The sequence below is a fragment of the Thermobia domestica genome, chromosome 1 (genome assembly GCF_964235325.1).
Source record: "Thermobia domestica chromosome 1, izTheDome1.hap1.1, whole genome shotgun sequence".
NCBI classification, from domain to species: domain Eukaryota; kingdom Metazoa; phylum Arthropoda; class Insecta; order Zygentoma; family Lepismatidae; genus Thermobia; species Thermobia domestica.
Window position 1 is genome coordinate 107,954,067 of NC_137454.1, and position 27,347 is coordinate 107,981,413.

Sequence of the window (27,347 nt, forward strand, 5' to 3'; positions counted from 1 at the left end):
GTGGTGATTTCGGCTTGGCAGACCAAGAGCGAGCTGGACAGCCAAAAAAATTTCAAGACGAAGAATTGACAGCATTGCTCGAGCAGGATTCGTGTCAAACGCAGGAACAACTTGCAGCAGCATTAGGCGTTGATCAAACAACAGTCTCCAAACGCTTGAAAGCCATGGGAATGATTCAAAAGATGTCACATTGGGTTCCACATGAATTGAAAGACAGAGACGTTGAAAGACGAAAAACCATTTGCAATTGCTGCTTCAACGACAGAGCAGAAAGGGGTTTCTGCATCGAATTATTACGGGTGATGAGAAGTGGATCCATTACGAGAACCCTAAACGAAAAAAGGCCTGGATAAAACCAGGTGAACCAGGTCCATCACAACCAAAACGAGATATTCACTGTGCAAAGGTTATGCTGTGCATATGGTGGGATATGAAAGGTGTGGTGTACTATGAGCTGCTGCAACCGGGTGAAACTATGAATGGAGAACGTTATCGACGACAATTAATGCGTTTGAAGCAAGCTCTGGCCAGAACACGACCAGAATGGGAGAACAGACATGATAAACTTATTGCTCAACATGATAACGCTCGCCCACATGTCGCAAAACCGGTCAAAACCTATTTAGAAAATGTCGGATGGGAAGTTTTACCCCACCCGCCGTATTCACCAGACGTTGCTCCTTCGGACTACTACTTGTTCGATTGCATGAACAACGATTTGATTGGACAGCAGTTTACTTCTTCAGAAGATATCGAAACATGGGTCTCTGACTGGATCGCTTCCAAGGATGAGGACTTCTTTCGCCACGGAATCCGTACATTGCCTGACAGATGGGCGAAAGTGGTGGCTAGCGATGGACAATATTTTTCTTAAGGTATTTATGTATTTTGTGTTTGTACTACAGCTTCAATGTGTGCGTACCAACCGCACGAACTAATTCCTAGACCAAATATTATTTTTACATTTTCTTATTTTCTATATTTTATCTGCTGCTTTTAAGTGTTATACCGAGAGTAGTTTAAGGGCTACTTTTCACTTCTGAAACCTCTAGCCGTCTACTTATGTGCTTATTAGTCCACTACAGTGAATCATAAACCACTCTGCAAAAGACAGTAGACAGAATCACGCGGAACTTACATGTATCAAATAAGTATCTACAAAAGGTCAATTCACCTAAAGTGGTCAATTTTACAGAGCTGATGACGAGCACAGCGTAGAGAAGGAACCAGAAGGAAATAGCCCGTGAACAGTAGTGAGTCACGTACAACACTGTGTGGAAGCTGTGGTGAAACAGCTTTTACGTCTGTTAAAGTGACACCTTATTGGAAAGGGTACATATGTACACTTTCCGATGCTTAATTCTGTGAGTCAGGATTGTGAAAATGTGTGCGGCAAGGGGCAACAATATCAGCAGGCGTACAGTAGCAAGGGAAGCCAGCGCTGTAAGAACACCGGCCCTACATATCAAGATAAAGTCGTGAGAGTGAAAAGGAAACGGGCATGTCCAGCCAGGACACCACGCGCTGTGAGAAACATCAGGACATCAGTTGTGAAGGACAACTCACCCACCCAAAGCAACCTTGACACCTCATGCAGGATATCACAGAGCACAGTGTGTCGTATCATAAAGGACAATTTGGGACTGAAAAAACACCATAAGGCGATGGGGCATAAGTTATCACCAAGGCACATTCAAGAGAGGTTTACTAACGCAATGAAGTTGTATGAACAGTACCTCTCAGGTGACAAATGGTAGTGGGTTGCTACTCTGGATGAAGCCTGGATCTACCTTGACGACACCAATAAGCCCAGGGCCATTTTTTATTCACACATGATGCGTAGAGCCACGGCGAGTTCGTCCGTGAATGTCGCGAGAAGTGTTTCGAAAGGCTGCATGATGGTGGCAGGTTTCTGCGCCCGTGGGAAATTGTCAATGCATCATGTGAATTCGAAGGCCAAGGTGAATGCAGCCTACTTTCAAACGAACATCATGGAACCCTTATACACAACGCACATCCCATAGTTGTACGGCAGGGACATCCGGAAGGTGTGGATCCACATGGACAAAGCATCTAGTCACACTGCTCGCAGTTCTGTCGCGTATTATCGGCGTATGGGCACGGAGACCGGTGTGTCTGTTACACTCTTCTCGTCCATACCTATGAAGTCACCAGATGCGTCGCCGATGGATTTCTGCGCCTTTGACCTTCTAAAACAAGGCCTCGTGCGAAGGCGTCCCACCACCATAGCGGGGCTATGGAAAGCTTGTCAAGCGGCGTGGTCTACAATTCCCCTCACACAACTTCGACGCGCACTGCTTCAGTGGAAATTGCGTTGCAGGGCGATAGTCCAGGCTCGTGGCCACCACATCGAGCACAACCATTGGTGGAGGAAGAGATTGACATGAGCAGGTGAGCGCACAAACTTTGGCCATCTTAGGTGAACTGACCTTACTGTATACTGGTAGTTCAAGCGGTGAGTATTCCATGTACATGGAATACAGACAGCTACCGTTAAAGTTACCGTCACGTGTAAAGATTTTAACAGTGATCCTATTAATCGGTACAGACAGTGTCACTCAGACCACTGTGGGATACCTCTCGACACGTTGGCTACTCTACGTTTATATTTTAAAGTGAAATTTTACTGCACAATAATAGAATAAAACTGATAAATAATGTGCTATTATTAAACTTATGTAAATACAAAATTGAATCCTCTTTATCATACGTTAAGTATACAATACGTATCTGTAAAAAGATATTTCGATGGGAAAAGAAATGAACACTTTAATTTCATATGCTAACACAAATATTATCTTTTATTGTTTCCTTTTTTTCTTATCTTCAACAAACATACATTTACATTTGTGACAGAATATCTGTTTCTGCATACTGTACTACTTTTATTATTCGTCGTATCTACAACAAAGGGTCTTTTTGCACATTTAATTATCTAAGCCGTAACAATCTGATGATGTGGTCTTTAAGTAGGCGTGTCTTCTATCATAATGAGCCACGCACTTACTTGCATATTAAAACTAACTTTTATTTCTAATTAGTATGATTGGAATACTTAATTTTTCTTTCTATTCCCTTTCTATCTCCTTTGCTATGTTTAACTGTTACTAGTATATTGAAAAAAAGTATACAAGCAAATATAGATGTTACAAAGAATTCAATATAATAAATAACATAACACTACCAGCAATATTATTCGAAAATTCTGGATCTCGTTGGCGTGCAATACATATATCTCCTTGATTTATACATTTTAAAGTGTCATGCGTCGATATAAATTTTAATGCAAGTTTTCTCTCATTATTATCACTTCAATTAGTTGGAACTCTACACTCCACGTCCCGTGGCCACGGGCCATGTATGTTTAACAATCAAATGAAACATATTCAAACTATGAGTGAACAAATAGCGGTTTGATATTCATACGAGCACAGAATTAAACTTGAGCAATACAGAAATGGACACTAAAGCGAAGTAAGTAAGTGTGGATATTACCTAACTCTGAAACACTTTGCAAGAAAATTCAGAATGGTATTTAGAAGGATTACTCTGTTGAATTCAATTACCATAATTGTTTATGTGCTGAGTTAAGCTACCTATTATCCACATAAATTAACTACAACATTTTCCACAAAGAAATTAGACACGTAAATGGCTCATTGTGATAAAATACATTATCCTACATTACTGTTCTTGGCCATAAATAAACCCTTGATGTTACGCTTATTGTCAGATGGATATTTTTCAAGTCTACATTATGTACATCACTGAAGATACATAACACACGATTGACACGATGAACACATTACTTGGCTTTGCCTTGAGCAGCAACAGCTTCCATAGCTTTCCTTACTGTTTCTTCATCCCCAAGGAACTGCATCGACACTACAGGCTTCAAGTTTTCATCCAGTTCATACACGAAGGGAATTCCTGTAGGCAGGTTTAGCTTCATGATCGCTTCATCAGACATATCTAAAGAGAAGGGAGTTTCAATTTAATAATGTGAAATTTTTTACTAGATGAAGTGTAAGAAATTCTAACATAAAAAAGAAACAAGATTTTCAAAATAATAGTAAGGTTACAATTTTAAAGCAGAAAATAAAGGCAACATGAGAATGAATCCGCACCATCCCATTGTTATAGGTCAGACATTGACGTCCATTCAGCAATTGCGTCATCTAGCTACAACGCACGGTACTACGTTTTCCGAGGGTACATGAAATCAAACCTGCGAAAATTCACCGCTGGCGCAGTGTGGAGCACGTGTCATGATCAACAAACATATACAGGTTGAGCAGAATGCTTTAAAGCAAGAGAAACAAATATAAGAACGAAAGTACCTAAAATCGCCCATCAAGTAGGGTGAATGTCTTGTGCAGGTAAGAGTAAATAATCATACCAGCACAAAAAGCGGTCACCATGGGCATCAGCTGTGATCTGCATACGCCACAGTGCATGATGACTTGAGGTAAAGCACAGTTAATGTGTGGTAGGTGTCTAAAACACTTTACAGCTCAGCATAAGCAATTATTCCAACTTATACTTCCAACACTATAATAATAATAATTCCAGTATATTGGAACGAATAATAGCAGGCGACGAAACATGAGCCTATCATTATGAACAGGAGAACAAGAGGAAAAGCATGGAGTGGATGTATCCGTTTGCTTCTATTCGCAAGAAATTAAACAGTAGTTGTCCCGTAAGAAACTGGTGCTAACGCTTATTTGGAGTATGAAGAGATCTATTCTGACTGGGTTCCAGACACACAGTGAAACTGTGAACACTGCAATGCACTGTGTTTGCTATAAGAGCAACTAAAACAGGTAAACAATCAGAAATTATAAGAAACTGTTATTCATGAATGCTTCTTCATTACAATGCATGGACACATGAAACAGCAGCAACTGTAGAAACGTAAGAAAACGTTACGTCGTCAATCTCGGATGGTGAGATTCAGTAAGCTGTGGAGACGTTTCTTTGTGAAAATCCGGAAAGTTTCTTTTCAGAACGATGAACAAACTCGCTGAACAATACCGGAATTACATCGTCATCGACTGTCGAAAACTGCTTGTGCATTTATTCATCACCAGGGAAATACAGTGTTATAGGGAACTGACTATATTTGATTTATCTTTGTACTTCCAAATACATATCAGTTATTATCTTTGATACACAATTCTTTAAAAAAAAAAAAAAAAAACTGAAATAGGAATTATAATTACATTAATTCTATAAAAGACTAACTAAATGATGTACAATCTACATTTCTTTACGAAAGATTTTTTTTTAAACTTAATGTGTTTTTTAGTTGATTTTCAAAATTGTATTAGGTCAGAAGATCCAGCATCTAGGAACGAAAAGCACTTGTACCTTTTTCTTAAAATAGTTTAAATACTACTCCTTTTACTTAGGTAATTACTGAGGCCTTTCTGTCTCCTTCACACCTGAGTGATGCACTTAAACAAGGAAGTCATAATTAACTGCAAAATTGGACGATAATGAGTTAAATCTCTGAGACTTTATTCAGTTACATTCCGTAGTCTTACCAGGCGACTGCCTGATTGGTTTCCTTAATAAGAAAGAAAGCATGTTCCAAATGATAAGCTGGGACGAAACCAATGACGTACCACGAGGTAATTTAGGAATATAACGAAGACTTTACAGGAGAGTTTTTATTTGTATCTTTTAAATCGGTAATAGTAAATGTTTTTCGTTCTTGATAGGCAGCTGCAGTAACATATAATATTTCTTTATATCAAAAATACAAAGTAATTTGGCATTAACAATATAAAATTAAAATTAACTTCTTTATAGGTGTGAGTAGAACTTTAAAATAGCAAAGTTAATGTGCCGAAAACTAAAAAAAGATTGAAAAATGTTGATATAAGGCATTAGACTTTACAGAATTCCATATACCACCCATTTAAACTGATACACCTCCTTCCAAAAATATGATTTCCTTCTTCCATTATGAATTTTTCCGATGTAAAATGGTTTCTAGCTATATTTGGATCTCTGTAAATACAGAAAATAGACTTTTGTCACATACTTACTATCTAAATGCTTAACAATCCCTCGTAAACTGTTGCCGTGAGCAGCAATAAGGATCTTCTTGCCTTCCTTTAACTGTGGAACAATCACGTCATTCCAGTAAGGCAAAGTCCTCTGAATGGTCAGTTTTAATGACTCGAACTTTGGAAATTCCTCTTTACTTGGTCCATTCTCGTACCTAGCATCATTTACAATGGTCTTGTAGTAAGGATGATCCTCATCCATGGGTGGAGGTGGAACATCGAAGCTACGACGCCATATTTGAACCTGGCCAATTAATAATAATAATAATAAATAGGCAGTGGTTTCTATTTTACTTTCCTTTTACACACTTAAATAATCTTAAATACGATTAGAGCAAAATTATGAACAGAAACATTTATCCTGTTTATAAATCATTATGTTTCTACATACTTCTTTTACACAAAATTTTCAAATGATCAACAATGAAAATGGAAAACTATGGGTTTCATACCGGATAGAGGGAGCAAAGTAAAACGGAAAGGATGAACATCTGCAAAATAAATGCTGTTTTCTGAAGAAGAATTAAAGCAATATTTTGATAATACACTATAAACCCTTTCTAATGAATTGCGTGAGGTTTTCTCTTCTTAAATTGAGTGTTCATTAAATAAAGATTATATATATATATATATATATATATACACATATATATTTTTAAAAAAAGCTTCACTTAAGATGTACAACATAATATTTTAATATTGCAACTTTTGTAGTTTTAAAATGATGGACCTGAATAATTGTTAAAAAAATTCAAATAAACATACAAAAATTCTTGCTTCAGACAGATTGTTAAATGACAAACCACTGAATCTAACCTAGTGTTTTCGAAAATACGTACACTATATCAGTGTTTTAATCCTCCCACGACTGGAAAATACCATACTGGAATCCACAGAGCAAAAATGATCAAATATATCAAAGTTAAAACTAATAAGAAACAATTTCCACAAGAATGAATTCCGAAAATTCATGTTTGACTTAACGACATACATATGAATTGTTATGAAATCGAGTTTTGTAATAACGATGCAAATATAGATTATAGTGCCAGTCCATAGTATCTGAAATATTGATACTAGTTTTGTCTATGGTTATCAAAATACCCATATACAAGCAGATATATCGATTCTAAGAGTAAATATAGCATCCCGCGAGCGACGTATATCTACATTTTCTACTATCCCTTCTTTCTCTTCCGCTTTTTTTTTTTTTTTCGTTAAATGTGTGAACATAAAATCGAAATAATAGTGTACAATAAACAGTGGTAGGTTGATAATTTTTCCTCTAGTAAGTTACTAAATAGTTTCGTTCCTTTATTTTCCTTGCCGTTAAAGATATTTTCCTCTCGTAACTGCACAGATATTACTGTGGTACGCAATTATACTAGTATATTTGCTTAACAAGGGAAGTAATCATCTCTTCCACGAACATTTGTCAAATATGCTTAATGATTATTGAGTTATAAATTAACTAATTTTATTTAGAGCGCTCCGCTTCATTTTACTGCTTTCGTCACTATCTAATGAAAGCAGTAAGACTTTATCAATAGATGCCACTGATAGGTTTGAAATTTTACACTGTTTTATGATATTAGACAGCAAGTGCTATAAAAATTTACAGTAGCCACAGATTTATATTTTTGATATATTTTTATCGTTTACTGTGGTGATTAAGGTCTATAACAGGTATGTACAAGTTGGAACAGGGGTTGGGTCAATCACAGAGTACTTTCTGGCGTTGAGGGCCACATGAGACAATATATAACATTTTCATAATGGCCATATTTAATGAAGAAACTCGTTCATCGTGCACTAACATCACAAGAATACAAAAACTGTTATAACGGTAACCACAATATTTATATACTAAAGAAATGCAGAAAAGTATGTTATTTATAATTTTAGTAGAGAATTTGATTCTTCGTGTTCTGAACTAGTCTCTCAATTTTCCGTGGTACACTGGATGTTCCAACGCAGATGATAGTTTCCAATGTTCACATCAGTTATCCAGGAAATATTTTCTATTCAGTTTAAGATAATGTAAAAAAATATATTTTAAATAAGGAGTCAGACGGGCCGGATGGAAGGATTCAGTGGGCCAGGACTGGTCCGGGCGCCGGCTGTTGCACATGGTTGGTCTATAAGATGGAGACGTTGAAGAACTACCATGTAAGGATTTATGAGGACGTTAGGAAAGAGAATTCCTACATATATTACTTAACAATGGAGATGAGATGATCTTGGTAGTTGTGTAGGTGCATACTAATCAGCAAACAATATTGAGACTTATATGTATGTGGAGTAATTGTTGTCCAGGGAAACAACAGCTTATATTATTATGAAGAGGAGGACTGTGTGCTACAACAAATTATGTTGAAGCTAATACCAAGATATTAATATTCTTATGAGCAAAGTTTTATGTAAAAGTTTATAGTGAACAACCAACAACAAGTTCTTTATCAAAACTTAAGACAAGTAATTACATTTCTGATAATAAAGTTACCTTATCAGCTGCATGGTTCAGAAAATTTGCTCTAGTGCATATGTAGGGGCTCTGAGGCCCTGTATGTTATTTAAAGTGTTTAAATAATTTTATTTGGAATTTGATGCAAATTATAACTTGCAGCCGTGTCATTGCTTAATTTATTACTTAACAGACTAACAATGGGCACTTTATAAGTACATAAACTATAAAACAATGTTCACAATTATTTTATATTTTACAATTAGTAGAAAATACAAAAAACACATTGCAATAAAATATTTTCTCAAATACACTATTTTTCAGTTTAATCATATACTTCATAATTTTGTACAGTCAGCAGCAAAAAACCTGCATCATGTTGCAGGTTTTTTGCTGCGGACTGTACCTTATTTTAAAATTCTGAACACACCTGTGTGAAATGGAAAAGTAATATTTATGCAATTACTGATATTCTTGTATGCAAATGACACCATTGTTCAGTAATTTTGAAATCGATTTTTTGTATCTACAAAACGCATGAATTGCATATCATTTTACTCTGTTCCACACTTGAAGGATGTCAATGCACTCTTTCTATGAATATTGTATGGGTAAAATTCACATCTTTTTTCCATTTGTCCTGGTTTTTCTTAACTTGCTAATACCTTTTCACTTCCACACATCTTCAAAGCACTAATTGTTGCTAGTGAGAAGTTGAGTATGTGTGGTCTTAGAACCATCTATGGTTTCATTAAATTTTCCGCCAATTCCTGATTGTCTTTCTTGCATTCATAGTAATTTGGATTCTGCGTGCAGGAAAGAATGTGACTATCTATTACTTCCATATCCATCATATTTGACCACAGATCAAAGAGTCTCCTTCTATTTTGTCTACCTAACATTTTGATCCATAGTATCAACTCCACATTTTACTTTGTTATTGTAGTTTATAATACCTGGCTTTCTTTTGGCTATTTTCATCAACTGCCTTATGATGCATCATATTTATCAAATTCACTGCCTTTCTTTGGTACACATTTTGCTTGAAGGCACACATCATTTTGGTACACATAGTGACATTTTGCTTGAAAGCAAACACTGAAAAACCTACTCCTATATGAGATAAGACTTCCATTTCATTTGGAATATCGCGTTTGTCTTCCCTTTGTGTTTTCACAATCGTATGTCGTTGTTGTAGCATATACTCAGTCAGATCGATACTGGAAAATAAATTATTCATAGTAATATCTAGTGAAGTTGCAGCAACGGCTTTGCAGAGATCTTTGACCACATTGATTTCCAGATTTCTATCAACTAGTTTATTTGGTTTCCTTCCTTGTATACAGAACCATCATGGACGAACTCACACCTACATCAACATGTTACTAGGTGTTCATCTATAGTAACTTCTTCACTCGGAACAATCACTTTTCTGTAGTTTCCAAGAATTACTTCCCACACAAACCGAACAGGTGCCAGTTTATCATTTTCAAGAAGGATTTGCTGTGCGTTTATCGTCAAATCGTAAGGCTTTCTTTATGTCGTCAAACATGTTGACAGACACAGTGGCTTTGAACATTGAGTTTGACTTTATAGAGAGGAACAGTTCCCTGATTGGCACATCCCAGCTTTTTTCTACTCCTGCTAGTAACAAAATGCCAAGGAAAGCATTCATTTTGTCCAGACTAACATTTTCTCACTTTTTTCGTTTCAGCGCGGCTAGCCTTCTTCCTTCAAGCTTTGTACAGTGTAAAATTACATTCATGATTATGAAACGAAACAGTCAAACGCATCTTTTAGACGTGTTGTTTTCACTCCCTTTGAACCACCTGGAGAACACTTCATTATATTATGTGCTGGAGTCCGTGATGCAGGAGGGGCTTTTTTTACACCAAACTGTGCCGTATGGACTAATAAGTGTATCGGAAGCACTAATATATGAATTATGATTAACTTCGTTCTCACTGGTGCTTTCAGAGCCTGATGACATATCGAAATATTCATAACTTACAGTTCCTTGCTGAACTATATTATTGGATTTTTCATCATCAGATTCCTCACTACTACTGTTTGACTGTATACTATCATCAATCAAGGCACTCATTTACAAAACGGGCAAAATCTTCTTCACACACTCTATTCGTAGTTGATCTTCCAATAGACGTTGATGCCATTTTGCACTGAAACTGGGAACTAACAAAAATTGCATACCAAAGTAACCGGGATCTGCAGGTTGCGTTTTTTTTTTTTTTTTGGCTTGAAAAAACAATAAAAAGCAGCGAAGAATATATTGTCAACTCTCCCTGAGCATAATGCTGTCAGTCCTAATATTACCAACTCTGAGACATGTTAATCCTCACTTTTACATTTTTAAACATAATTTTGTTTTGCTTTCAGTCCTTGGATTTGTTCTACAAGAGCATCTTCTTGTTTGTAATATAATTTCATTTGTTTCTTCCTTCTTCCAATTTCTTAACTTCAGCACTTAGTTTTCTTCTTTCACCTTTGGTTTTACTTTCCTCTGCACTTTCGATTCGTTTCTGTTTAAGGTATTCATCATAGCGTCTCCGAGCTGAACGAACTGACAGAAGCATTCTTCGATCAATAGGAACAGATTTCACACCTCCATAGTACATAATTGCATCATGCACCCGCCTCTGCGCTATCAAAGAATTTTCGATTTCGTTGGTCTTACTGACTAAGAACCCGACCTCCACTGAGGTATTGCCGTGGGATAAAATTAAACATATTTTCACAATATGCCACAAATCGGAATATTCTTGTTTCTTGGACATTATCTTTGCAAAGGTCATCTAACCTGATGATGCCCACCTTCTTTTCGTATTCTCTGAAGTCAACTGCAAGAGACCTCTGGATTTCAGTACAGAAAGACATAAATTGATACTTTGCTTTCTCAGGTACAGAATCAGATATTCTCTTATGCTTATGCAGGATGCGTTTCATCCTAGTTTGAGCAAGTTCTGGATTATTCTTTTGTACCCTGGAGTCCAAAGCTGACAGAGCATGTACTAGTTTGTACTTCAGAGGGCTCCTTTCCACAATCTTCTTGATTGTGCCCTGCAAAAAGTTTCTACAGTCAAGTCGAAAAACTACTTTATCTTTACATGATGCTTTCAGTTTTTTCAGTAGTTTTTCTGTCTTAGAACCAATATCCACCTTTCTTATTTCTAGTAAATTTACACTTGCAGTCAAATCCAAAGCAAGAAGCTTCACTGCACTGTCAGCAAGTTTCATAATGCTTTGCTTGACAACGATTCATTAGATTCCTTACTAGAGAGAGAGAGAGAGAGAAATTCTGAGTACAGGAAACAAACAAACGGCTCAGGACTCGGGAATTTCCTTAAAAATGGTTCACACTCTCCTGTGACAGTTTTGAAAAAACAGTTTATGCTCCATGAAATGTTTTGCACTTTTACGTTTCCTGACTTTTCATGACATTTTACGCAAAATGCATGATTTCCCTGACATGTTTTCATTTCGCTGACATTTCCTGATTTTCCAAGATTGTGGGAACCCTGTATATTTCATCCTTTGTGTTTTCTTCATTCAGAATCCAAAAAAAAACACGCATCAAAATTTTAGTATTTCACTATGCTACCTTCAGTAATAGTCTGTACTCAAATCAACTATTAAGTCAAAAAAATATATATTAAAACATCTGCTTTAAGCTTATTTTTATCTATTATTTATCTATTTCTACCGAAACAATTTTAATATAATACATAACTCTAAAAGTTTTGGAATATTAATAGCTGCATTAGAAGTGGAAAACATGAACTTGATATAAGTGCGTTTTATTAAAGTTTATCTCTCCCATTGTGTAGTTGCGAGATTTTGTTGATTTATTGGAAAATTTATGAAGAAAGACACACTCGATTCTAAACGCACACAAATGGCAGATTGCGTTACATAAATACATATATATTATTCTCAAGGGCAATCAAATAAAGAATTAACACAAAGTAGATTATGTAGTTTCATTTTCTTTACCTTCGTTAATTTATTATACACTAAAATCAGTCGTCGTTAACATTAAACTAGGTTTGCCTGGTTTAAGTTATGAATTTGGAGAGTTACTACATGAATTAAAGTTATTTCTTTTTTTCTTTTCATGATGATCTGGTATTTGTGGATAATTTTATGCAACGCTAATTACACGAAACCATTTCTCTGAATTTAGCTGCAAATATTTTATATTATAGTCTATAGAATATACTTTAAGAAATATGACTCAAATCCTTTATTATTCGGAGTGGCACTAAATTACAACAGTTTAAAGCACACTTATTGAACTTAGATCAGCGAGACTTTCGTCTTTCTCAGTGTGAAAACATTCGTTTCAGAACCATTTAAACGAAACGAAATTTCAAGTAAGCGTTATACAGTTAAGTGTACATAATAAGGGAGATTAAGAGGAAATCTCGAATAATCTATTTGTTCATTGTAACATCCACATGACTTGGGATCGAATCTACGCACCAAGAGACAATACCGAAGATAATTCCGTAGCTTAAATATATAAAATTTATTAACCTTTATTAAACATGATGGATCATTTTCAGTTTTAGGTTGACATCATTGTGTAATAGGAATTGAGGAACACAAATAAATCTGTACTGATATCTCTGAGACTTCGGATTGTAGTAGTAATGAAGCGCTAGAGCGTGCAGGTACATTATTTGATATAGATAAGTTCATTTGAAGCTACAGATGCAAAAAAGCCGGCTTTTTTGAATCGATGGTTTTTTTCGCATAGAAAGCCGGTTTTTTTGAAAAAAAAAAAAAACGAGAATTTTGGAAATTTTGGCTTTTTTCATTTTCATGATTTTTCTATCTAAATAGCTTTCTTATAGTATATTCTATAGTTAGATAAGAATTCCATGACCTAAATGCGATATTTCGTTTTGAAATTCACCATCAAGATGGATGGAGCACATGTTTTACGAATTAAACCTAACATGAAGAATGTAGTATTTGAGGGCAATTTTAGAGCCTATTTAACTTTATTTTAACTTTTGAGTTATCGACATCTTTTTTTCTTCTCTAGATCATTTTAGTTTGTCATCCGTGTTTCATTTCTAAGAGCTTAGTACTCTAGCTTCTAGCGCAAAAGTTAAACTTGCCCGTTTTTCTATTTATCCGTCAAAGCGTACGTTTTTCAATATATCCGTCAAACCGTACTTCCACATTTCTGTTATACTGTAGCTGTGAAGTGATTTAGCAACAATTTTCTGGACACAACCTTGAATACCAATTTATACAAATAATCAGTAGCGGATTTAGAAAAGTACTTTAGGAAGGGTTTTACTGATTGGTTCGTTTTCTAAAAAGTCCTAATTTTATTTGGGAGGTGTTTGAAGTTTATGAGCACAGGCATAACTAATAGATATTTCGTTTTTTGCAGACATTCCGTAACTTTGGGGAACGGGCTTCAGTCCGAAAGACCGCCCCCCTAACCTTCGCAAACCGTCACTGCTGGTAATTAGTAATAATAACGATTTAAAAACAATAAGAAAGGAAGTCGGCCAACTCACAGTACACGCACTATTTCTACATTCACAGATTGAATGAAGAAAAGCTTTGTCAGAATGGTCGAATGCTGGTTGAATCCCGGACTTCCCGATAGAAGCGCAAAAGCTAATCACTCAGTCATGTTTGTTGTGCAGTTGTATTTAGCTTAACTTAACTTAAATATATTCCGTAGTCCTTTTTTTGGGGGGGTGGGGGAGTTCCGTAATGATATGTTGAATCTCTCTTGTTAAAAATTCAGAAAACTTAAGGATTGGGTAAACCGTGATGGTGGTTATATAAAACTTAACTATAGAATTTCAAGAATATACAGAACCAAAAGCTCTAGATGTGCAGCCTTTAAGTGTATCATATAAATCTAAGTATTTCTGTTATGTTTTATTTTAATTTTATTTTGTTTCAAAAAGAGAGAATGGAATATTTTGAAGTAAAAACACTACATACTATTTTGCTAGTTATTTGTGTATTTTTTTAAAAGAAGTGTTTACTTTTAGGGTTGGCTGGTTTACACCAACTTTTTTTTAAATAACTGGTTTAAACCAAAAAAAATAAAAAGAATTAAAATTCCGAATCATGTGAACTTCATGGTGACGTTTCCAGATATCAAACCACTTGCAATAGTTTTATTTCACTTTCACCTTTTAATCAAGGTGTCCCATGTTCAATTCTCGGTCGAATCACAACCCTTCTTTCATGCGTAAACCAAGTAGCCGTTCGGATGTCAGTTTAAGCGAAAGTCCTCCTTGATAACCTCGGTATTTCGTAAGGATGTTAAGCCTAAACATATGAAACGAAACCAAATTGTATGTTTCTGCATGCCTAATTGCCTGTTGTTTTATAAAGAGGCCAAGATTGCTTAAATATATTGATAGAAATTGGCAAAATTTATCGATTGCCTACGTAGCTTCCAACATTAGCTTGGATTGGACTTTCAATGATATCTACGTACCCGTACTAAATTTGTAATTTAATACCTCAGTTTTAGCGTACTGATTATGATACGTTGACCTATAAATTTAACATGCAAAGCAATAACAGGATTTTCCCGTTAATGTGTTACATTTCAAGTAATGACGGGATTTTCCCGATGGCTAGGGCGGGAGATTCTCAATTAAGAAATTTACTTTCCGGACTTCTTTAAGCTTATGGGAAAATGAAATGAAATCTTTGAGTTTTACGTCCCACGGTTACGCCGGTTAGGCTAAAGGAGACGGTGATGATGAGTAATGAATGAAATGGTGGAATGAAGAAAGTGGGAGGAAACGGGAGAACCCCGAGAAAACTCACGCACACGGTGTTTGTCCACCACAAAGTTCACCTGGCGGGGGCTGGGATCGAACCCGGGACCCCAAGCACCAGAGGTGAACGCTCTACCACTGAAAGCTTATGGGAGTTCTTCCGGCATAACCTCGCTGTTGCATAATAACACCAAGGCGAAACAAACTTATTTCTGTCAATATGTAATATAAATACATAAAGCAAATTATCTAAATCAGAAAAACCTGGTTTAAACCAAAAAAGCCTGGTTTAAACATACCCCAAAAAACGGGTTTTCGGCATTTTCAAAAACAACCGTGGTTCTTGCCAACTCTGCTTAGTTTTGTATATAGGTGGTTAAAACATTCTTATTATATACATTGGTTAATCCTGTGGAATTCATAATGTAAATATGTTGAAGAAAAATTGATTGAAATATCTTTTCAAAATTCATAGTTTATTTTCGAAGTTTTATATTATTATCAGCATCAACCACTAATTAAATGACTTTTGTGTTATAGAGAAGCGAAACAAAGTCTGCTTTATCAATTTAAAGCAGAATTTTGAAAAAAGCCCAAAATTTCCCAAGCAAAAAAGCGAAGCAGAAAAAACCGAGTTTTTTTTTTCCAAAAAAGCCGGTTTTTTCCCGAGCCCTTGCATCTCTATTTGAAGCCATGTTCGATCTCACTCTATTCATTTTATTAGCGAATTACACGCCTCACTGCATCAATATTGGCACATTTACTGTTTGTCAAAAAGCTGTCTTTTATATAGATGGAAGTATATCTCCGTAGCTAAAGTCACATACAGGCCTATCAAGTTAAACTAATATTTGACCAGAAGGCCGTAGTAAACGCTTAGCAACTCCTACCACCCTTAAGTTTTCGGTTATCACAGATGTTCTCTGCTGATATGGTTTCCTTTGAGCACTCTTATTACGCATTCATTTACTTTCACCAAGAAACTATTCCATAATTTAGTTGGTTTCCAAACATCCTCGTGGACACATGCTGATATGATAAACTTAGTTTCAATACACTAAACTCATGCACAGAGTAGCGCTACTGAACTACAAGGTCATCAAAATGTTGCACAAATTAGCCTGCTCCTGTTGTAAAATGGTGTGACCTTAAAACTGTAGCTGAAAACGCTCCATCCTATATTATAAACTAAGAACTGAAATGCATTGTTTCCAACCACATCACTCAGCATACTTTAATGTAGTAATTCCAACAAGTTTTCTTCTGACACGAGATACTAACTGTAGAAAGTTAAAGGATAGTAAACTTTCACATTTGGTTATACTGAAATGTAAAATTCTCATCTTACAAAGTATTTGCTTGTTTTGGTAGCATACTAATCTTGGATACTTTTTAATGTTTGTTAAGCGTAACAATTTACGTTTTCACTTTCGATTTCCATTCTTCTGAAAGCGTTGTCAGTCAGGTTGAGGAAAAACTGAGAAATAAACTAACATAAACAGGATGGAAAATATATAAGTATTCTTACTTCAAGTAACGGGTGTCCCGCTCGAAGGTGGCCCTGACAACATTCATCACCTGCTGTAATTATTTCAAGAATTTTCTTTACATTTTTACAGAATGTTAGTCCATAAGAAACTACAGACAGCGACAGAACGAGAGACAGTTGCGCAAGCCTGCTTTCACGACGTAATGAAGATGTATTGATATTTTGTGGGAGGGCGGGTATTAATTATGAAAAACTATTGGATTGGTGTATTCATTGAAAGTTCACCAGGTTTGACCACCTGGCTTTCCTATGAGATCATCTAAATGACTGTATATACATTAAGAAACCACGTACAATGGATGAATTACTGGAAAACACTCGGATCCAGGCGATGACACCAGAGATTCTGGCAGTTATCTTCAGAAACATGTAGCGTCGTGTTCAGTTCTGTTTGGATCTCAGAGTGGACATTTCCAAAACCTGTTGTGAACCTAATTTTCATTTCATTTCATTTCTTACACATACAAGGTATGTCATGGAAATGATTTATCTGAGCTTGCACATTACTTTTTTAACTAACATTTTCCGGACTACCTTCAAGCAGGATACCCTGTATACCCTGATAATCATCTTTGTTACCGTACACAATTATCTGGACATATATCGCACTTTCCATTGGATTTGTGGTTTTGAGTTTAGCGTCCGTTCAAGCAGCGAAGTTATATGAGACATGGACTTATAGCTTAGAAAAGGGTGGAGTAATACCTAATTCAAACACAGTAAGTAACTAGTTAGAATTTTGGTAAATACACAGAAAAGAAATTTACAACGAAAGTTCAAGTATGGGACTATACAGGAGGGGGAAGATCATATAATGAACTAATACTCTAACATAACAAATATAATGAATACATGTGATGCAGTTTGTATTGACACAATGCACACTAACCTGATCCTCTCCATACTTGGCGGCAGTCTCTGCCTTGTTGAGGCCTGTTAAGCCACCATAGTGTCTTTCGTTAAGACGCCACGTCTTTTGAACAGGAAGGTCCGGCTGACCTATTGCCTTTAAAATCTCCTCTAATGTTACTTGTGCTCTTGTCAACACAGAGGTGTGGGCAACATCAAAAGTATAGCCGCCATCCTTCAAAGCCTTTCCTGCTGACTGTGCCTCTGTCAGTCCTGTAAAAATATAAACACACTAATCACTCTCCGACTGAAAATCAACCACTATGTACAACAAACCTGGATGGAAACCTGAGTGACGTCTAGATACTAACGGTGTACAAAAAGAGTCATTCCTACACAAATTTTCCTGATATCTCAGAACTATTTAAGTATTTTTTTTTTAACTTACTACTGAGAATGACACTAGGTAAGTTACAGACAGATGTAGTTTACCATGTCCACCAATTCATTCCGAGGATATTTACAAAAATAAATTCTGAAAGTGAATGTACAATGCTTCTAAATCTCCCTTTTAGAATCCAATTCGTGTCCGTATATAGGACATTTTGATATACTCAAGTTCAAAAATCGTGTTCCTGTGACTTTTATACCTATATTACACTAATTACACTCATTAAAAACTGACGAAATTTCTTCGAGGCTCCGTTACAGGAAAATATTTTTGGTCCCCAATGAGCGAGTTGGTCAAAGTATAGGAGAGTATTTGTACCCTCCCACAATCATCGAATTATTCTGAAGAATAACAGTTGAAGTTTGATCTTGTCAGAAGCCATACCAACGGCCCAACTTGAATCGATTTATATATGTGGTTCCCCGATACATTTTTTCTCGGAACCCCCTAGCTCTCTTCTGAGAGACACGAATGGCAAAGATCATTAAAACAAAGCAACTCAGCCTCTTCAACAAAGTCATATTACACATAAAGTGTGTAATATATTTACTGATAATTTATTATGATATATTGATGATCTGCTTTGCCGTTGTTAAGTAACTTCTTCGCTACTTTGCAATCAAGTGCCTAGCCTAAATTAGCTAAGTACAACATATTGTGTATTGAAAATTAAATATTTAAGTTTTACATCCTACGGTTATGCCAGCAATGCTAAAGGAGAGGGCGATAAAAAATGAATGAATTGGTGAAATGAAGAAAGTGGAAGGAAACCGGAGAACCCAGAGAAAGCCCACGCACACGGTGTTTGTCCACCACAAAGTCCACTTGACGCGAGCTGGGATCGAACCAGGGACCCCCATGATATTGTGTATTGTACAATGCGAGTGAGCTTTGTTGGTTCTTTTAATACTTTATTTATTTTAACTTTTAAACATTATTTGCATGTTAGCACTAAAGAAAGGAATCAAATCAAATTTGCTACTAACATGAAATTTTAAAATATACAAATTTCACATAAAGTGAATAACGCAGTAATTTAGATATTCAGTAATATGAACTTCAAACATTGGTTGCGGGGCGGGTCTGGACCCCTTCGTTCGGGGGTTCCGGTGCGTTACACTGCCTGCGCCTTCTACTTGGAAAACAATTATCCCACTGGTTGGTACTAACTTCCGGATATTCAGAATTAATGGTAGAGAAAATGAAACAAAAAGGGTAAATTTCTTTTTCTACTTGCAGCATGTTATCGCCATCGGGAACTGAACGCATGATCGCATACACCAAAGGCGCCCATACATGCTAGCTACTGGACCAGTGAGAAATGTGATTTTGGTATATGTTTTAGATAATGCATTTATGCATAACATGTCCAAAAAAACATTTAATTATGTGTGGGCAAATCGACTCTACGGAACTGTAATTTGTGTCACGAAATCACCGTAAGTGTAAAATAACTACATAAATATTTTCTACAACCTTGTTTTTAAAATATTCCTTCTAGATTCGTGTGACCTAGTTCTCGTGAAAATACATGAAACAGGATAATCGGACCGTTAATTTAAATTACAGCTGACATTTTCTAAAAAAGTTTTGTCATATTTTACATATAGAAGAGAACAATCTTACGAACAGTAGAGTAGCTAGGATCATTTTTAGGGAGTAAAAGAGAGGCTATTAAAATTTTGAGGAGCATTTGTGTTTAAGAAAAACTGAGCGACTGGTTCAGTTGGTACATCGCTGACTTAGCATTGGGGTTTTCAGGTAAAGTACCAGACGGAATAGGTACATCTATATTGGATAGGTAAAAAGTATGCGAAAATATCACATGATATTTAAACTTCGGGGCCTTGTTACAGAGCTAGTTCCCAGTAAAAACATAATGATGTGGCAACATTGCATGACAGATGACAAAACAAAGTCTAACACCAAGGGATTTCCATTGCTTGTGCCGTTGATTTTGAGAGGAAGTGAGTGAAGTAGGAGTGAGTTTGAGGCTATCAATCAGGCGATCCGCATTCAAATCTGATTTCTGGATATATATATATATATATATATATATATATATATTTCTTCTGGATACCGCTCAGTAGCTTTGGAACTTCTTGTATAGAACAAGAGACAAATTCTGACTAAAGCATATAATATCTAATAAATAACAGCGTTACAGTTTCGGCAAAGTATGTTTGCCTTCATCAGGCACATTATGAGATACAATTTGTGAGACTACAGCTTAAATATCTCAGAAAATAAAAGAAGGATGAACTGTAACGGTATTATTTATTAGATATTACATGCTTTGGTCAGAATTTGTCTTATTTTATATATTCCCTATTCTGACAGTGTCTTTTCATGCAAGTACAGTCTTACAGTCATAGAGCAGACAATGTTTGGCATCTGAAGTCACTATGTTCTAATGTACCACCCTCGGGACTCAAGCCAGGCATTTCGCGCACTGAAGATGAGCTTCATAGCCGAATTTTCAGGATGGAAAAAAATCATGATTTAAAAAAAAAATCAAATCTTTCTCCTCGTATAATACAAGTCGTGAACTGAAGAAAAAACATTAGCAATTAGTATTAAATGTTAATTATGCCATTAAAGTGAAAGTATTGGTGTTGAATTTTGAATGAATCCCCAATCGTTAACCTATATCAATCCCAAACAATGTTTCATAACCATCTTATTATTATTATTTTTTTAAGGCAAATTATAAACGTTCAGTCAAGCAGCTACAGCATCATCCCTATTTATCCTAGGTTCACGGTTCATACCTCATTGTCTTCATAATAGAACAGCCTTTAAAATACTAATATTCACATTTCCCTATCATGTCCCTGAAGCGGAAAGTTTTGAGAGAAATCGGGATTTTTTTTTTTTCAAATTTTGATCTCCTCTGGACTCCCCTGTGTTAACGCACAGATCTCAAAATCAACTGGGAAATACTAAGGGTATACTAAATGTGTGTACAGATTTCAAGCTTCTATCTTGAATAGTAAGGGCGGGAAAAATATTTAACAATGAGCTAAGAACATCCCCAGAATGCCCCAGATATAATATAAAAATTTCCTCAGACATCCCTATTTATCCTAGGATCATGATTTGTACATTATTCTCTTCAGAATAAAACATATTTTCAAACGGCACCATTCAAATGTCTCCATCGTGTATCTAGGGCAGGAAAATCAGGAAAAAAAAGTGATTTTCTATTAAAAATATCCCTTTTTCACTTTTTACCCTTCTGTACTCCCCTGTTTTAAGGCACATATCTAAAACAAATCTGAAAAATACCAAGTGGTGCATTGAATGAGTGTCCAAAATTTCAATCTTCTAGGTGCAAAAGTAAGCTCGCCAAAAATAAAGTATCAAATATTTCCGTATAAAACAGGATACTTGCAGATTGACTTCAGGAGGACTGTGTAAATACAGTGGACGCATGGCATAAAAATTATAGTGCACAATACACGAACCAACCAGGGTTTGGAAAAACCCGGGTATTTTTGAAAAAACCCGGGTATTTTTGAAAAAACCCAAACCACCTGGGTCCATATGGGTATTTTCGGGTTTTATTGTTTTTTTTTTTCGAAATATTTCAATGTCTTTGGGGTAAAAGTGTTAAAATGTAATTTATATTTAATTATCATTGTCGCAACTTGCAACAATTTTCTGTTCACTACTGTTTTGAAAAAAATGACTGCCATTTTGAAATTTTATATTGAATCGCCGAGAAAATCTATACAGATAATTTAGAATGTCTTTTGCTTCTACCCTCAAAATTTCAACTTTAAAGTCCGAAAATTGCACCCTGTAGCATGCATACACGCTAGTTGAAATTTTACGTTGGAGCGCTGCCAAAATACATATATAACTAATTTAGAGAATCTCGAGCTTCTACTCTGAAAATTTGTTTTCAAAGACCGAAAATTGAGCTTTGTAGCGTGGATAACCGCCATTTAAAAAGAAAATGCTGCCGTTTTGAAATTTTACGTTGTTATGCCGCCAAAATCTATCCAAGAAATCTAGTAAAAAATGAAATGAAATCTTTAAGTTTTACGACTCACGATTATGCCGGTTAGGCTAAAGGAGACGATGATGATGAGAGATGAGTGAAATGGTGAAATGAAGAAAGTAGGAGGAAACGGGAGAACCTCGAGCACGGTGCGTTTCCACCATAAAGTCCACACAACACGAGCTGGGACCGAACCAGGGACCCCAAGCACCGGAGGTGAACGCTCTACCAATAAGGCACTGCGTCCCAGCAGGAAATTTAGTATGTCTCCTGTTTGTACCCTGAAAATTTAAACTTAAAAGACCGAAAGTTGTACCCTGTAATATATGTGTGATACATGCAGACAAACGAACAAATGTAGATCGAATGATTCCAGGAACGTTAGTAATGTTCGCCAAATATAGTATGAACACCAAATGTGTCAATTTAAAACAAAGATATAATTCATGTATTATAATATAAATGTTGATACTTTGCACGTTCAATTACGGAAATCTCCTTAGCATTAGCAAGACGGTTTCTTCTTGAAAATGAATTTAAAACAAGTAACAAAGAGAGAATTCCTATTTTATAAGGTAAATGTCTTAAATGAAATTAAATATTTTCCAGCTTAAAATAAATAGTTTTATTGTTGAAGTATTCGCTTCCAATGCTTTGTGCGTTCAATTGCGGGAATTTTCCGAGCACTTTTTCCATGGGGAGTTTTCCCCGAAAATACAATTTTCTTTACTGTACATCGACACTTCCACTACGGAAGTTCAAATTTAGTGCCTGAAATAGTTGGGTTACATAGTCTTCAGGACTCCGAGCGTCCAGCTCCTTAAATTCGACAAGAATGTTTACGCTATTGCTGGTGTTGATTCTCCAGAATGCTTATTTAAAGGGCAACAACTAATGACTAAACTAAACTACTGTTGTTGGAAAACCAAATTTTACTGAAGAATACTTGTGTTAACATTTAATGTGTGAAATAATACTATTAGCTGTACTAATGTATTTACATATTTACTGGTGGTACAGGCACCTATGGCCTTAAACTCGTCAAATATATGAGGGATAACGTCCCACGGCGTCGCCGAGCATACTATTCAAGGAAAATATTTTCTAAAATGTAAAATTTGCATATTTTACTTCAAATCGGCTATAAACACAATCCATACCGGTACATTAATTTGTTCTATAATTACCTCAAGCTAAAGTAAGCTTTTTTATTCATTCAGTGCATTCAGAACTTTATACAGGTCTAACATTGAATGTTGTATACTCTAACATGAAAACATCTAATTCGCCCAAGGGAAGTCCAAAATCTGATAAAAGTCACTTTCAATGTGATCACCTTAGTTGTACCAACAATATACTAACAAAAAGCTCAAAAACCCAGGTGGGTCCAGTTGTATGATTCTTTTCAGGTGGGCTGGGCCTACTTGGACAAACCGTGGAACGAACTTGTGCTAGTTAGCCACTAAAAAGCACGAGTGCTATCTAACGGAGTCAGAAGAGGAGCGCAACAGAAGGACCCAAGTGGTAGCGAGGGGGTGCGTCCGTAGGGAGCAGGCACGTCAGCGACGGGAGGTATTCGCATAAATGAGTGGAAGAGCACACTTACAATACTTTCACTATCGATATCAATCAAAATTTTATTCAATATCATGTGCACTGACAGTATTACTTATATTCACTCACTCTTTCCTTCACAAAAAAAATTTTTCACATCGTATTTTGCGTAGACTATTTAGTAGAACTGTCTGCTCGAGTGAACCCCTCCTCATGATACTCCCGTATCCTCTTACATCCTTATTCCACCAGTCATTACATCATTACTTATTTGCCTTAATCATCCATCTCCCTTAGCCTAATGGGAATAATAGTGAGAAGTTAAACTGAAAAGGCCTATGTTTAGCAAAAGGGGCCCATCTCTTTTTTTTTAAAAAAAAAAAAGAAAAAAAAGTTAACATTTAGGTAACTTCTGTTCACTTTTGGTTAGTTTAGTTAAGTTTACGATAGGTTAGGTTATGTTATGTTAGTGTAGGAGTCCAGCATAATTTTCAAAAAAAAAAAAAAAAAAGATAGAATTTCGCTTATTTATCTTAATATTACGTTAGTTTAGGTTAGTTCAGGTTAGCTTAGGTTAGATTTTTGTACTTGGAAGAACTTGCATCATCCATTTCTCCTGTAAATTTTGTTTTTTACGTGCTTCTAGATCCCTTCTGCTAACATACTCCATGACTTATCACGAAAAATGAAAAATGAGCGATTACAAAAAATGAAATCATATATTATGTTAGTTTAGTTTAGAAGACTTGGTTAGGTTATATTAGGTCTAAGTACTTGTATCTTCCATTTTTCCCGTAAATTTTGTATTTTCTTTCTTCGTATTTCTGGACCCCTTCTGCTAAACATTTGCCAAATATTCTTTTGATGAGCTAGTTATTACCATATATTTCCCCACTTCTGAAGAGAATACTGATACTGCCCATCCAGACTAAGTACAAGATACATAAGTACTTTACCTTTTTCGCTAAGTTTTGAGTCAAACCATCCACAGAATAAATTTTTCTGATTCCATTCACTTTCACCATGCCGAACCATAACAATTTTATATGTGGTCATTTTGAAAAATTTAAAAATTCTTCGCTTAAACAATATCTCTGCTACTTCAAAGCCCAACCGGCAACTTCTACGTCCTTCTTTGACCTTCAACGGTGACGGTGACAGAGTAGCAATTACATTTTTGTTATTCTCTTCGGACCTCATTCCACAGTATTTACAGTCTACCCAAAGCAAAATTATCGCCAAGTTTGGAATATTATCATAAGTTAGCAGAAAAGTATGAGCGTCCTGCTCCTTCGGGAACTGATGCAGCTTCATGTATACTATATCCTACTTTGCTTTGCGTTGTACTAATTATGCAAGAACAGATAGGTCGGAGTTTATATATAAAGCAGTGACTCTATAAAGTACACAATTGCTGCTACCGCTACCACACATGAATTTATCATCATGAAATTAACAACAAGGAGGTCATTTCGCAAATTACTGTCTACAGCAAGGAAACAGAAATATTGCAGAAAGTAATCATTGCTGTGTGGCAGTTATTGTAATCTAAATCGCAAATATTGCGTTATGTCGACGCAAATTATTTGGAACCTGATTTAGCAAAATAGTGGGGGATATAATCCAATCAAATTAGGCAAAAAAAAAAAAAAAAAAAGCGAAACCCAGAAAAAAAATCATAAGTTGAAATTTTGCACATACCTTTGGAAAAGTATATATAACAACATAAACTATATACAATTTTCTTACAAGGCTCTCTATAATGTTTATTATAAATTAACTAGAAATGTTACAATTTCGGAAGGATATTCCTTCTTCAGAATACTAATCCAACTGAAACTACTGAGCAAGATTTCAGTTGGATTAGTAGTCTGAAGAAGAAAGTGATATACTTCCGAAACTGTAACATTTCTAATTAATTTATAATAAACATTATAGACAGCCTCGTAAGAAAGTTGTATTTAGTTTGTGTTTAAGATGGACACAAGGGGCCTTATGCAGAGTCGTTTTGAAGTGTGATTAGTGACATGCTAAAGAGTTCGATCAACATATGTTTCCTGCAGTAGTCAGGTTTTTAGTATGACTCTAATCATATGTCAAAACGACTCTGCATAAGGCGGAAGGCCTTTTTATCATAATAACAACATACTAAAAGTTCTGAAATATCCAGTGACGGGTTTGGCCGCTATATTGGAAAATGGCTGCCAAAGTGTGGTTTTTCAAGATAATAACAAGTTCTCACTTTAATAGTTATAACTCATGTTGTATTTGCACTATTGATTATTTTTACTTTAATTGAATAACAAAGAACTTACACACCAGGTATTACACTTACCGGTTTACCTCACATGCCGGAAATAACGGAGGGATTTTTTTTTAAAATCCCCCAAACTATCCCTTCTTCCGATTACTTTCTCTTAATCAGTTGACAATCTCATCCTCTGAGATTAGCAATTAAACTTACATTAAATACACCATAATACACATAATATAACATCCAAGTTTCATTGAAATTATAGTGATAGAATCGGAATGACAAATAAAACTTCGTTAAGTACTACTCCTTGACTAAGCATACAGCGAATAAGGCGTTCTCTCAAGCTACATTCCCCAACTGTTATGTTTACTTCTTCAACATCAGTTGTCATATCTCAAGAGAAGTTAATTGCGAATTTGAAGAACAAATCTAGATTTATTGAAATACTTTCTAAGCATCTCTGTCTGCTGGCACCAGTGTTCTTCAAGCCTCTGGAGATGCACATATCCAGATTGTGTGTACAGCAATAAAACTCTCTCTCAAATAGTCACATCCAGTGTCAATTATTGGGGAAGATATTGACCTGCTTGTACTTTTGGCCTCATTAGCAAGTGAGGAAATATAATAACCAAGAAAGTTATGTCGCTTTTTGTGGAGGTCTGTGTTCAATTGGTCCTCACACAGTGAGTTGAATGCGAATGAAGATAAGGTGAAGATCAGTTGTTGGTGTGGGTATATCCAACATATTAACTGGTTGTGCAGTTCTGTTGCACCTTGAACTTGTGTAAGGACAGAGTGAACATCAGTCCTCCACAGAGCATCATAAGGGCGTGTATGCTGTACGAGTTGCAATTTTGGTCAAACACCGCTCCAGCGGGGCGGAAGATATGCCAGGCCTTTGGTGAGGGTGTCGTGACTATGTGGACAGTGCAACGGAGGTTTAACAATTTTAAGGGTGGTGACGAAACATTCGAAGACGCACCACGTTCCAGAAGACCAACCCATGTGCAAAATGAAGATCTTCAGGCAGCAGTTGAGGGGAACAGTGGCCAGATATGTGAGGAACTGGGAGTACAATTCAGTGTGAGTGGAGAAACCATTCGGTAGCTTCGACATTAACTTGGGATTCACTATAAGTTGAGTCGATGTATCCCACATAATTTTACTCCGGGCCAGAAGGCAACACGAGCAGAGTAGTATTGGGGGCACTCTGCCTAACTTTTGATTATCCTCAATGAGGGGCCCCAAGGCCAGGGGTCAATGACCTAGGGGTACTTAGGACCACCCCCTCTAAATTTTGGCAGGGGTACCCATTACCACTCTGAATGTGA

General features: G+C 36.0%; 1 protein-coding gene across 1 annotated transcript; it reads right to left on the minus strand.

The window, feature by feature from the left end:
* Nucleotides 1–2,789: 2,789 nt before the first annotated feature.
* LOC145688080 (phosphoglycerate mutase 2-like) lies at nucleotides 2,790–24,943 on the minus strand (the record flags this gene model as incomplete). The annotated part of the gene is given in 4 exon segments (XM_081761809.1): nucleotides 2,790–3,993; nucleotides 6,078–6,342; nucleotides 17,789–18,021; nucleotides 24,716–24,943. Coding segments are annotated over 4 exon segments (765 nt in total). The 3' UTR covers nucleotides 2,790–3,826.
* Between the last annotated feature and the right edge of the window lie 2,404 nt (nucleotides 24,944–27,347).